The sequence below is a fragment of the Nilaparvata lugens genome, chromosome 1 (assembly GCF_014356525.2).
Source record: "Nilaparvata lugens isolate BPH chromosome 1, ASM1435652v1, whole genome shotgun sequence".
NCBI classification, from domain to species: Eukaryota; Metazoa; Arthropoda; class Insecta; order Hemiptera; family Delphacidae; genus Nilaparvata; species Nilaparvata lugens.
Genome location: NC_052504.1, coordinates 65,618,625 through 65,633,960, shown reverse-complemented (window position 1 = coordinate 65,633,960; position 15,336 = coordinate 65,618,625). Strand labels below are relative to the sequence as shown.

At 33.4% G+C, this 15,336-nt stretch overlaps 1 protein-coding gene across 1 annotated transcript in view; it reads right to left on the bottom strand.

The window, feature by feature from the left end:
* LOC111052477 (dedicator of cytokinesis protein 1) overlaps positions 1–15,336 on the bottom strand; it is a 43,513-nt gene that overhangs the window by 26,834 nt on the left and 1,343 nt on the right. Inside the window, exons 2-6 of the mRNA XM_039439905.1 lie at positions 4,829–5,012; positions 3,843–3,939; positions 3,026–3,171; positions 1,848–1,971; positions 1,168–1,404 (exon numbers count right to left, since the gene is read on the bottom strand). Of these exons, the coding sequence (XP_039295839.1) occupies positions 1,168–1,404; positions 1,848–1,971; positions 3,026–3,171; positions 3,843–3,939; positions 4,829–5,012 (788 nt within the window). The remainder of the gene's footprint in view (positions 1–1,167; positions 1,405–1,847; positions 1,972–3,025; positions 3,172–3,842; positions 3,940–4,828; positions 5,013–15,336) is intronic.

The following is a 15,336-nucleotide window of genomic DNA, read 5'->3' as shown; positions in this document are numbered from 1 at the left end:
GGTGTGATTGGGGATCCTACTCAAATTGGAAAAACTACTTTATAATGACTTTAAAAATCTGGTCCCCCATCTTGAATGCAACTTCATTTTTTTAAATAGGAAGGTTGTCGTGCGATACATGATTTCGACAGGGAATTTCAAGGAAAAATGAATGGTGGAAACCGCATATCGATATCTCAAACCGTTTCGAAAATATTCACATTATTAATCAATACTATTCAAAGCAGAAAAGAGAGAAAAAAGTCTGAGAACGGCTTAGTATCTTATAAAAAGAAGTGATTCCAAGGTGAGTGTGATTGGGGATGTTACTCGAATTGAAAATACTACTTTACTATGACTTTAAAAATCTGGTCCGCCATCTTGGATCCGCCATTTTGAATGCAACTTAATTTTTTTAATAGGAAGGTGGTCATGCGATACATGATTTCGATACGGAATTTCAAGGAAAAATGAATGGCGAAAACCGCACATCGATATCGCAAACCGCGTTTATTGAATATCGCATTCAATATGGCGGATCCAAGATGACGGACCAGATTTTTAAAGTCATTATAAAGTAGTTTTTCAATTTGAGTAGGATCCACAATCATACCCACCGTCAAATTATATTTGTGTATGAGATATTAAGCCGTTCTCGGACTTTTCACCCACCCTGTATACGATGCATAACATGAAAAATAAAATAAAATTGAATTGAATTACAATATATTTATTCGCAGACTGCCTCCAGGTATTTTGTAATCTATACTATAATAAAGTAAAGAATTGGCTTTATACACTTACGGGATAGGAAAACTATGTTCGACGCATCATCACGTCTGAACTACTGGACTGATTAACTTGAAATTTTGCATATGGATCCTTAATTAACCAAGGATGGTTATAGGCCTATTTTCAATTCTTCAAGATTTAATTACTTCAAGTTTTCAGTTTGTTAAGTTTTATAAGATACTTTTGCGGAGCACAGGTTAACTGTTGGTATTCAATAAAATTCCAATCATAAACAAAAAAGGAGTTTTTATGGAAGGAGATAATTAGATATTGCAAACATTCAATTCATAACTAATTGAACGACATTAACTTACTGTATTTTACTGCATTCTACATCTATTAACTGAAAATTGTGTAACAGACTCCTGTTTATTACACAAGATTAGAAAGCCTTACCGTAAAGAGAGCTCGCAAATTATTTGGTAACATGTCCACGTCCTTTGAAAGTACGTCCTTACTCCATCGCACGACAAAGCTCTCCGTGAATGGTTTACCTTCTTTGGCGTCATACAACATTAGTAAAAGTTCCATATCGTCAGTCATCCTACAATTGAATCGTCTCAATGATACAAATAATGCATGGGAGTACTGCGGTATCGCAGGTCGTAACGATTTCTTACTGGATGCGTCACTCTGGAAATAACCATTTCGAATTTACAACTAATGAAGTAGAAAATAATTAATGAATCCTAATACAGCACTTTAATCTTTATAATTTCATGTTTTTACCAATTTTTAAAACAAATTGTTGGCAAACGTAGAAACTGTAATAAGGTCTAATCGAGTCCATGTTATGCCACGGAGATATTATTTGAAATTGCAAATTATTCCAAAGGAAATTCTAAACCTAACTAACCTCATTGCCATAAGCCCATTTAGTGCACTACAGCCAGGTTTTCAATCTTTAACTGAAGTGCATTTATAGACAAATGATAGACAAGCGAGTTTCCGCTTGTGATGGACCAATTCAGTGCACTACAGCCAGCTTTTCAATTGTAAACTGCAGTGCATTTATAGACAATATTTTAAAATTTATTCAATTATCTTTGTGAATAATGAGATTTGCAGAAACTTACTGTAGCTCTACGTATCCTTTCTGCTGTGTGCTCATGATGCCAATAAAGTTGTATGGTTGACGTGTACTCTGCATTCAAAATATTTCCATGATCGTCTCTTACAACCAAGTCTAGACCCAAGAGTCTGAAAATCGAAGCATAACATGATAGTAAACAGTACATGTGATAAATGAAGAATGAAATATTTACATTCTTGAACCATTTGCATTTAACGAAACTACAGTAACACTAAAATTGAATTTGGCTATTGAGTTTTTCACCAAGTGACTAATATTATTCAATCAATAATAAGTTACTTAGTAAGATCGGAAATTGATTTTTATTCCATAGCTACATAGTTGATGACCTGATCATATAAAATTAGTATTATTATGTACAATTGTGATTCAAGGCATAACTCCTTCATATTCACCCAACTGACTCATCGGATTTGGATTACACTTAAACAGACAAGAAAAAGAGGATGATGAAATTATAAAAAATTCTAGTTTCAGTTACATAATTACAAATCGAATCATTTTTCATTTGAAAAAAATGATACTTAGTTTGTTATCAACTTAAGTATAAGAGATATGCAAATTTCATAAAATATGTTCCAAGTACAATTGGATCCAGAGAAAAACAGTTATTTTTTAGAAATAAAATGGAAATAGATAGCCTTCCAGGCAAACAGTGATACCATGAATAATTCATGGGATCTCTATAGGAATATAACAACCATATAAGAATTGCCTTAGTATTTAATATGTTAATGTTATTAAATCAATGTCATTTGTAACATAAATAAATATACTGCAGTATGAAAGTATAAATTAATTCATTGATAGGTTTCAATCAAAAGGGGGAAATGAAATAAAGGCGAACTAAGGATGTGGTTGATTTCCTTCAAGTGGAGATAAGACAGGTCATAGTAAAATGATATTATAAAGTGTAGAAAATGAGAAAATGTAATTTTACAATGTTTCCAGTAGCCACATAAGATGTTAAGATAAAAGACGGATTTATTAGATAGGTAGATCCAACACTTCCTTAGTCGTTGAAAATATTTTGAAATTATGCTACAGCAATCTCAAACTTAAGAAAATAATTTCACAGTGGAACTGGAATTCAAAATGATTAGATATAAGGATAACGCAATAAAAAACAAATATGAATAATAAAAATTATTAATTACTTACTTGTTTCCCATATCAATTTTTGAGGAAGCAACTCTTTTTATCTCTTTCAATTCATCGACTGGCAAAGTACCCGACATAATTTTACTTCTGATGTTTATAAGTTCATATAATTTGCATTCTATAGTTTTGAAATGCTCGCTGTTTGCCTGGAATTTATTAAAACATTTTGAAAAATATTAGGAAACAAAAAAAGATTATGGAAACAATATGGTTGCATTAAAAGAATAAATATCAACAAAAATTCGAGGAATGATAGTCGAAATTCACTTGCAATCCAAACAAATCTCAATAAAATTATTATGCCTTTTTATCGCGTCGTTATTCACCACTTATAAAATTCCAACAAACTATATTTACTAACATTAGATGATGAATTGAATCACTGTACTTGCTAGATGATGCACAGCATTCTAAATTATCATTTGTGAACGGGTTAGAAGTGTGAGTGATATCGTAGGAGCAGCTTCAAAATATTCTAACATTCGAATTAGAAGAAACCAAAACATGTTGGTTCGTATTGGTGAATAAAGTAGACAATCTCTATAATTTCAGATGAGAGATGCATTTAAAAGTAGCTAGTAATGCTATTTGATTAATATAAGTAAATTTTTGGGTTGACGAGCGAGATGACATGTAACTTGTGATTGACAGAATAAGAGATATGAATTTATAATCAAGAATACCAAGTCTATCAACCATAAAGTTTGGAGTAAGTCCTCGAAATGAACCATAACAATTACTTTTATAATCTATAATAAAATTTCGATTTTAAATCCAAAATAAATTGTTGATACAATATTTTGGAAGGCCTACTCACAGTGTATAGCTGCTTCCACAAAATACCCCATTCTCTCAGTACTGAGGTTAATTCATGCACGATATGAGGTTGCTTAGGTACAACTACCTCGGTTGGTCTGTAAATGGAAACACGCAGATTAGTTGAACACATCTATAAACACTAAACACTATACTTGAGAATATAATGAATAATTATTATCAACAGCCCATATCATTGCCACCTCTAATACAGGTATTAGAGGTGGCCATGCCCATATGGTTCACTATCACAAGAACCATCAAAATGAGCTAACAAGAAAAACTACTGCACAAAATTGAAAGATCATCAAACACGCTTCTATTTATACCCGGCTGTACCTCAAGAGAGTATGCATTTTGGATCAATGAATTGTTGATTTAGTTAGGAAAATTGGCTCTATATTATTTATTAATATTTCATATTATAGTGCATTATTTCCATACATTCATTATACCAATAGATTTATATAGATAATGCAATCGTTTCAATCTGATAACTAGAAAAGCGGCGAGCGCTTGGTACTCCCATTACCATGGACGGGTAACCGATCGCTGCCCCCCCCCCCAACTTATTACTTTCCTATGAGTTTCAAAATACCAAATTATGCAAGAATATTTGCAGAAATTATCTAATAGCATACTGTTTAGTATGAAGGTTGCCAACGTCTATAAAGTAAATAACATTACATTGTTTAGTTATCTATGTTTGGTTGCCAATTCCACACTAATTGCCACAATTCTCAAGTCTAATGAAACAATGGATATTTTCTAATATTTATTTAGTTATCAACTAATCATTTATATATAAGAAGATAGCATGATATTTCTGTAGTAGATATAACCGATACTTATACTAGTCTGAAATACTGTATTCATAAAACAAATCCAATAAAATTAAATAATTAGCAATAGTTGTTGTGTACTAGTGTACAAAAGAACAATGATTTATGTTTTCATTGCAAAGGAGACAATATGATAACTACTCACCCTGATTTATCGACGATACTTTCTATGATATGTACAAAGGTCCGAGGAAAGATTCCATAGACTCCACGATTTTTCAACGAAACTCCATAATACCATTCTCCAAGTTCACTGTGGATTTCGACGCACTCTCCTATTGACAGCTGCAGTCGGTGGTCAGATTCGGGCTGTTCATATTTGTGAATAACTAAAATGAAATTCCCAATTAAAAACTTATGTTAACTATGAACATACATTAATAACTGAACTTAATAAACTAAAAAATATTAGTTGGAGCAGTATCGAAGTAAACGAATTAATTATTATAGCGTAGTAAAAAACTGGATACATGTCTAGATTACCACATAAGAGGAAGCATGATATTCATTGGACGAGAATGTAAAAAGTACAAATAAGTTTCTTGATGACTTTTGATACTCCAATCGTATCACACTATATTATAAAATTAAGAATTCAAGCACCAACAAATGGATCATTCAATGTGTGCACTCGTGACGGGGATGGTAGTGTGCGTGGCTCTGGATTTAAAGATCCCGGGTTCGAACCCAATCAGAGCTCATAATTTTATGCTACGAATTTTCAACTTCAATGAAGATTATTTATATAATTTGGACAAAGTAAAGAGTAATGCTTTTTTGTATCTTTTCAATCATTGACCGCCGAGCGAAGTGAGGTCCAAGATTCAAGTCGACGGTTTTGCATTTCTCTATGTTTTTGTTTATAATGTTCCGCATTTACGGCGAAACGCGGTAATAGATTTTCATGAAATTTGACAGGTACGGTATGTTTCTTTTTAAATTGCGCGTCGTCTTATATACAAGGTTTTTGGAAATTTTGCATTTCAAGGATAATATAGAAGGAAAAGGAGCCTCCTTCATACGCCAATATTAGAGTAAAATCAGACTATAGAATTATTCATCATAAATCAGCTGACAAGTGATTACACAGATGTGTGGAGAAGCCAGTCTATTGCTGTATTTCCATAAGGTCTATAGTTTCAATCAGGTACTTGTGGATGAGAATACTGCGTGAGGTCTACTGCTCACAGAACTACTAGTAGATTAGTTGATGTAAACATAGAATATTGTAAATGGTAATTTTGAATTACCTAATGCCGTTCTGAAAATGAGCTCTTCTCCATCCCTAAGAAAGATATCCCAAACTCGACAGGCAAGATCGAGGTTCATAGCCTTAGTGAAGACTAAGTCCAGTGGATTATAAATTGCATGCAATGACGCATGCAATTCAATATTTCAATGTAACTTAGTGAAAAAACAGCTGTTGTGTGGACTATTAATTGCATGAGGTGAGGCATGCAATTGATAACTTGAAGTAGCATAATACTTTCTCCCGACTTTTCTCTGCTTTCAACTCTGTAAGCTTTTAATGATAGTAGCATAGCTGTTAACATCTAGTTATTAGCATTGTCGATAAAACAACCCAAACAGACATTAGTCGTTTATACACCGATATCTCGCCGACACGACAGGACAAGATAGAATTTACTCTGATAGACAGTATTAGAGGAGACTGTGGTTTATAACTGCGCGAGGTTACTGTTCACAGAACTACTAGTTTAAACCATTAGGTGGATTAATACTTATCTTTTAATTTTAAGTTTTTATTTTTTAACGAATCTAATACAGTAGCATAAAGAAAAGTGATTGGCAATACTGTATATTAGAATTAATGAGCATTTGTAGAGATCAGTTTTCTATTCCATTTGATATCCATTTCAATGTATGTTTTAAGTTAACAGGTCATGGTACACGCCGAGGGTTGGCAATTTATTGCAGCGAACAGGAGAGTGACGACAATGATTAGGATTTCCTATTTAAAAGCCGATGAATGTACGAACTGCGTGCTTCGCTTCTACCTTTCAGGTCACACTAAATTATTGATTCTGGTACTATCAAGCCTCACATTATTATAATCAAGTTATTTATCAAGTTTTCACGCTTCTTTCAAAACATGAACTAATAAAACAATGACAGCATATTCTTCAATTTGAGCTCTCCTTAAAATAAATTATATTTAGTTATTTATCACAGAAAGAATGAAGACTACAGGCATTAACCCCAATGAATATTGACCTGAATAGTATGACAAATTATGAATGATACTCTTTATTTATAATATTTATTCTATCACATAGTCATTCAATTGTTATAGTCATTTATATTCATAGTCATTCATTGAATAGAATGACAAATTATGAATGATACTCTTTATTTATAATCTTCATTCTATCACATAGTCATTCAATTGTTATAGTAATTTATATTCATAGTCATTAGTCAATATATTCATAGTCATTCATTAAATAGTATGACAAATTATGAATGATACTCTTTATTTATAATGTTTATTGTATCACATAGTCATTCAAGTGTTGCTGGTTCAGAACTATCACTTTCATTTGCTGTTTCATATTTTTCCATAAATTAATTCCGCAAGCATATTTTTTCAATTTGGTCGGTGTGTTACGTAAAATCTAAAATGTTGATATACTAGTGAACATGTAAAATAATGATAAATGTCAAGTGATAGCTGTAATTTTCTATTTCTTGGAAAAATTTAAACTTTCTTATCAAATAATATTAGCAGACGAGCAGGTGTAACCCGCGCTCCTTAAGTGTCTGTGAAAAACACAAATAGAATTTACTTTTAGTTTAATAGTTCAATGCTAAAAATTAAAAGTATTATCCTTTCAAATTTACTTAAAAATAGATAAATTAATTGAAAATTAATAATAAAATATTATTTTGTCAAAATTAAGAAATAATCTTCATCGAAGTTTAAAATTCTCAGCAAATAAGGTGACTATAGTTGAATCCGAACCCACAACCTTTAATTCACTATAGTCTGTGTAAAATAAGTTGAGACTTGGCCCTGCATCCGAAGGAATTACAGGGTTGCCAATTCGTGTAAAATTGCAACTTTCTCAAATTTCCAATTCAACGTCAGAATTGGATGTAGAATATCATCAACGATATCCTAGTAGTGCTAAAAATGTTTCAGGGTTGAAGGATTAAAAGGAAATTCAACTTTTATGATAAAATTGGAAATATCGCGAAGATTTGTTTTTCTTTTGAATATCACTTCTCTCAGAATCATGGGGCGTCGAAATGCGTAATAATTTTATATCAAATTAACGGGGAGAATGTCTCCTTTCTATGGTTTGTGGATAATTTTTATCCGACCTTTTTAGTTATTTTTTTATAAATAATTATGTTCGTCAATGTCGAGACATTTCGAGCAGAAAACATGAAATTTTCGACATGCTAGAAACTTTTTTGTTTTGAAAGATAAGTTGGTGGTGAAAGCGAGAAAGTTTCTCAGAAATAATTGAAATTATTTTTCCAATGTCAAACGTACTCTGAAGAACGTATTTTGGCCTCTCAGGAGTTTCAAAGTCAAGGATAGCTGCTGAATTGTGTGCCACCATATGCTATCAATAGCTGAGATCAACAAAAACAAAATACCGAACGATTGAAAAATTCAGCAACTGCAAGCCACATTAGTCCAGGCAATGAATGCTCAAACAAGGGTATAGAGGGAAATGTTTGGAAGACAATATTTGACCCCACAGTTCTGTTAAGGGTAGTAAGGAGGTAAACATATCAAAAGTCCTCACCCCTACCCCCTGTGCTAATGGGGTGGGGGTGGTTTAAAGGTTTTAAGCACCATTTTTTAGCACATGAGTTAAAAATTGTAACCCTCCAAATTCCTTTGTCAATTGGTCTATTGTTGCAAAAATGGAAATTTCACACTCAACACTAAAGCTGTTGCAAAAGGTGAAGGGAAATTTGTAAAAGCGTGAAATTATACATCAAATTGAAGAGAATTCAATGCCTTACAAGCTCATAATCAGCATGGATTTTTCCCGTCGATTTTTAAAAATTGGCTGCTGCACGTGTTTTTTTTCAAAAATGTCACACCTTCAAGAGCGGATATCTCGAAAACTGGAGAAGATATAAAAGAAGTTGAAGAATGGATATTGTAGGAAATTATGTAAGCTTTAATTTGTTATATGACAGTCGAGTCCTTAGGATACATAGTTTTTGAGTAAGCTCATAATCAGCATGGATTTTTCCCGTCGATTTATGAAAAGCTATAAGGGCAAAAATTGAGAAAAAAAAAATTGGTGGCAAACGTGCTTTTTTCAAAAATGTCACACCTTCAAGAGCGGATATCTCGAAAACTAGAGAAGATATAAAAAAGTTGAAGACTGAATATTGTAGAAAATTATGTAAGCTTTAATTTGTTATATGACAGTCGAGTCCTTAGGATACATAGTTTTTGAGTTTTATGCGAGAAACCAAAAAATGGTACCTTTAAACCAGCCCCACCCCCTTAGCTCAGGGGGTAGGAGTGGGGAATTTTGATATGTTTACCTCCTTACTACCCTAAACAAGAACTGTGGGGTCAAAAATTGTCTTCCAAACTTTATCCCTCTATAACCTTTCTCCTTTACTGGACTAATAGTGAAAAATGACAATCTCGCCTCGAATAATCCAAGCAGTGTTTCATTACAGCCTTTCTAGAGGCAATCAGCTGCTTGCGTTTGAAATAATTCAGTCAAATATCTTGTAAATTGTCAGCCTTTAAGTGCAGGCCACACCAAACTCGCTCCCGCGGCGGTAGCGAAGTTAAAAACCTCGCTTTCCATGTTATTAAATTGAGCAGGCCACACCGAGCTCGCTCCCGCAAAGGGAGTACCTCGGCGGTAGTTTCACTTGGCCGTGCCAGGCGAACTTTTGAAACGTCTGCTGGTGGTACTACCGCCGAGGTAGCGAGCTCGGTCTGGCCTGCACAATTTAATAACATTGAAATATGAAAATCTAAAATAGTTTTTGAACATCTCGTCCAGCTCCGAATCTCTCATAAGATGATGGAATTCCCCATAAATATCCCGACTCTTGTGTATTGGGTGAACCCACTTTGACCTCTTCGATACAGAATAGAGCATAATGAGTTCCTCATCACTATCCTAACTACTGTCCTCTAACCACGGTACGTTATTTCCAGGTGATTTTTGGTCGCTCAAATTAATTAGCGTCATGTTCACTGTCGATTACTTCTGCTACTAGCTACTAGCAGAGACAAGAAATATAGTACTTATGCTTATCCTTCATCTATGCTACTAGTACCTACAGTACTTCGAGACCAAGTACAGCGCTGTGGTTGCCGGCCTTCCCCCATTACTAAAGAACCACACTCATCAAAACAAAAACAAAACCAAACTACCGCTAGCGGACGTTTTTTGGTGTGGCCTGAACTACCACCGCGGGAGCGAGCTTGCTACCTCTAGCAGACGTTGGTGTGGCCAGTGCTTTAGAATACAATTTGGTACACAATGCATACCATGCAGCCGCTCTTTAAAATTCTTTTGAGACTGAAATACAATCTTCCAACTACTTTTGACAATTGGAAAAATAGTTTTAAATAATAGCAAAGATATCAGCTATTGATAGCATATGGTGGCACACAATTCAGCAGCTATCCTTGACTTTGAAACTCCTGAGAGGCCAAAATACGTTCTTCAGAGTACGTTTGACATTGGAAAAATAATTTCAATTATTTCTGAGAAACTTTCTCGCTTTCACCACCAACTTATCTTTCAAAACAAAAAAGTTTCTAGCATGTCGAAAATTTCATGTTTTCTGCTGGAAATGTCTCGACATTGACGAACATAATTATTTATAAAAAAATAACTAAAAAGGTCGGATAAAAATTATCCACAAACCATAGAAAGGAGACATTCTCCCCGTTAATTTGATATAAAATTATTACGCATTTCGACGCCCCATGATTCTGAGAGAAGTGATATTCAAAAGAAAAACAAATCTTCGCGATATTTCCAATTTTATCATAAAAGTTGAATTTCCTTTTAATCCTTCAACCCTGAAACATTTTTAGCACTACTAGGATATCGTTGATGATATTCTACATCCAATTCTGACGTTGAATTGGAAATTTGAGAAAGTTGCAATTTTACACGATTTGACAACCTTGTAATTTCTTCGGATGGAGGGCCAAGTCTCAACTTATTTTACACAGTCCTCCTGTTCGCTATCCCAAGACCAAGAGATCCAGTCGGTTAGAAGACTATTTGATTGGGCTTTTATCGTTACGTAATCCTCGTTGGGTTAACTTACGTAAACTTCGAATCACAAATAAATAGCTTTTATTATTAAATTATAATTAATCTGAATACTATTAATGGAATAAATCATTGAAATTAACATGTACGGAATAGTAAGTATATCATAGTGCTTCATCATCAGATCTGAAGTACTAAACTGATCAAAATTCTGCATACAGATTCTGAATAACGAGGAAGGATTTTATTACGATACGCGTATTTTATAAGTTAAATCCTTCCAAAAAACCTATAAAATTGAAAGATTCCCTTTTCTCAAATTTATGTCTATATTAACTTTTTAGTGAAAGAAAAATGTTGAACCTATAGAGTTTAGAATTTCTTCTAAGCTTTTACGCGCTGTACAACAATAAATGTGTTTTCCAGTGCCCTCTAAAGAAAACTTTGTATGATTTCTAGTGCGTTTTTCCATATGCATGAGGTAACAAGCTGGAACTCTAAAATTGATTTGTTCATGACTACTTCATAACTACTCCATTTTATACTGAAGCAAATGGTCTCAATCAATCTCTACCTTACAACAAGCCGAATAAGATTATTGAAGATAGAAACAACGAAAATAAGCTTAATCGTGATTATTAAACAATTAAATATGTCGGCAGCATTTTTTCTATATTGGTTGCTATTCAATTATAGTTAGATATATCGGATTGATTCTACACCAGAGTATTAGAAGTGTAAAGTTAGAAAATAATTTTCTCGGGGACAAAATTTCACTTTTCGCCCTTTGGATGTATTACAGTTAGTGATGTGGATCGGGAATATTCCCAGTGGGAAGGAACTTATGATTTGGGAATATTTCCAAGGCAAAGAAATTTTGAGAATTCTTGGGAACTTGAGGGAATTTATGAAATTGCTCTAAAATGATTGAAATTGATCAATCTCACTCATATTTTAAATTAATATCATCAATAAATAATCATTCTATTTGCTATTGATCAATCTCAGCAACATTTTACATTAATACAATCAATAAATCATCATTCTTAGAACCTGTTTTTGCTCACTCACTCACTGTTTTTTAAATACTCGTATAGTCCAGTCAATGAAAGATTATAGAGGGAAAAGTTTGGAACACAATTTTTGATCCCGCAGCTCTTTTAAGGATAGTAAGGGGGTAAACATATCAAACGTTCTCACTCCTACCCCCTGTGCTAAGAGGTTGGGGTGATTTGAAAGTACCATATTTCGGATTTTTGCATATCTCGAACAACATGCGTCTTTCGAAAACTTTTGTGTTATACAAAATTGATGTTTACAAATTAGCCTACACTCAAACTCAAAGTTTACTCAAATATTCTTTATTCCATACAAAATACAGATTACGTTGTATTACAGAGCATGTTTTACTGGAATACCCCTACAAGACTATTCGTCTGAGTGTAGGGGGTTGGTTCTTGTTACAGTGGGTAGCCAATAGTCTATTCATAATATTATATAGGTAATAGAATGTCCGGCTTTGTTAACAAGAAGGTGAGTATGAGATAGTTTGTATTATAATAATGAAATTAAATATTACCTATTACATTGTTCATTGACGAAATTTCATAAACAGAAAAAGATTGATAAGAGTAACATATACAGATTCGAGAATTGAAATATGAATAAATTCTTGAGATTGCACGAGTGAAATATATTTTGTATATACTTATTGTAAAAAATAATGGTAGCTTCTCATATATAAAAAAAAATTACCGAGGAACAGAAACCAGCCGATTCCCCAGTGACCATTAAAAAGAATATAGTAATGAAGATATGTTTTGAATGAAGATATAATCTATAAACGATTAAATAAAGTGTGTGGTAAATATAAAGAGAAGAAAGGTAAGTTATGAAAATTTATAATCTCAAAAATGAAAAAAAAATTATGTATGTATAAGAAAAGCTATCAAATTAATAGAGATGATCTTAATGCCAATAAACAGACTGAAGCAGGCTTTCTGACGACTCCCAGCCCAGGCGGTACAGCCACCCCTCCACCTTACGCTTGAATGCAGCCACACTGCATTCATCCATATCAGTTCTTATCTCAGCGGGCAAATTACGATAGACCATTTGAGCCAAATAAAAAGGTGTCCTCAGCTCCACTCCATGAACCACCTGCGGCGTCGCAAAACCGAAGTTAGCTCTATACCGTGTAGGACAGGTATGTAAAATATCTGATAAAATTTTAAGTTTATTAGTTTTTAGGTAGATCAATAAAGATTTAATGTACAATTGCCTCACATTTAAAACTGTAAATTCTGTAAAAAGTTGTGCTGTTGGATATCGGCATTCCTTATTTAAAACAGTTTTGATAATTTGTCTCTGCGACACCGCAAGCGGTTCAAGGAGGGTAGCAGGAAGGCCTCCCCAAACCAGTATGCCATACTGTATAATAGACTGGACGTATGCGTAATAGACTGTCTTACACTGCTTCTTAGTCAAAATTTGACTCAACTGGGAAAAAGCATACAGTAGCCTTCTAAGTCGCTGCTTCACCAACTGGATGTGCGGACTCCTACTTAAGGTGTTATCAATTTGTTATCCCAAGGTACTTATATTGATTAACTCTTTCTAAGTTTTCACAGTTGCAGGAAATTGAAGTAGAGTCCCCACATGAGTGGAGTTTCAGGTCTTTGTGTCCTGGATCTTGCTGATTACGGGTTACTATAGGCATGTACTTGGTCTTGCTGATATTGACAGTCAAAGAGTTGTGGTCAAACCAGGCCTTAATTCTAGACAAGTCAGCTGTAGCGTTCCTGTATGCGTCGTCCCATAATTTACCAGTTGAGACCACAGCCGTATCATCAGCAAATAAAAAAAGTTTACTTTTGATGCTCAGCAGTGGTAGATTATTAACATATATCAGGAAGAGAATAGGCCCAAGAGTACTCCCCTGCACAACCCCGTAATCAACTTGCTCCAGGCCACTCAAACTATCATTGATCTGAACATATTGAACTCTGTCTTTCAGGTAGCTCCTGAACCACTGTAAAGCTGGTTGTTTGATACCCATCATCTCCAGTTTTGTCAAGAGCTTCTCCCTGTCGACTGAATCAAATGCTTTTGCTAGGTCAAGATAGGTAATAATTACTTTGTTCCTCGTTTTTATATTATCTGCAATATATTTACATGAATCAAATAATACATCAGAAGAATTTTTTGATTTCTGAAAACCGTATTGTGAGGTGGATAGAAGGTTATGTCTGTTCAAGTACTGCATTAATTGTATCTTTACGCATCTTTCAAGGATTTTTGAAATTACAGACAATAGTGAAATGGGACGATAATTGGTGTAATTATTTTTTGTGCCTGATTTATAAATTGGAATTACTTTTGAAATTTTCAGAATGTCTGGAAATTCACTTGCCTGGAAGCTCAAGTTTACTAAAATGTTGAATGTAGGAGGATGTGAACATTTTCTTTGATATATACAAGTTTGATATATATCATCATTTTCATATCTCTTATAGTTTTCTAGATATGAGCTCTCGAAAGTTTTCAATTATTTGTGTGCGGAGAAATTGAATAAAAGCATGCAATGAAAGTTAAATTACACTCAATACTTTGTTTACGTGATGTACAGGTATTTATTAGTAAATAGAAAAATATTATTTAACTTAAAGTAGCATGATAATAGTGGTACAATTTATTAATGAATTAGAAAATTTTATTGAGACGTGCTCATTTATTCTTTCACCTTTAATGAAAATGATCAGTCTATGAACTTCAAATTACTGTTTTCATTGAACTAAAACTTATTATAATTTTCAAGTTATTCATCCTTATATTTCTTACATGAATCTGTTGTTTAACAAGTGATTGAGACCTTATGTAACAAACAGCGTCTTTTTCGGTCATTTTAGATTGAATAAATCATAAATTTCCTCAAGTTCCCGTAAATTTCCGGAAATGTATGATTTTTAGGAATATTTCCCTCAAATTATCTGGGAATATTTCCTCGGTCTTCAATTCCCGGGAATTTTACATCACCACTAATTATTACAGTAGATAGGGAAATACAGTAATATTATTGTTGTCAAAAAATTGTAGAATATTTCCTAAGCTTCAAAATGATATCTAGTTAAAAGCTGTAAGTCCATTTTCCACGGAATCTTCATGGGAAATAAACAGAAAATAAAGCTTGGAGCGGAAAAACACGCTTCATCCATCATATGCCAAACTTAAAAATTAGATTAGAAACCATTGTAAAGTGTATCTCATGACTCCTTAAAGGTAAAGACTTGAAATTGAAACCAATCTCTTTGTAATTATATTCAGAAAGATAATATCTATGATGGAAATATCAACAATATTTGTTATAAAAAACAAGACGGCTGATTGTATGAGCGTGCAAAAACAA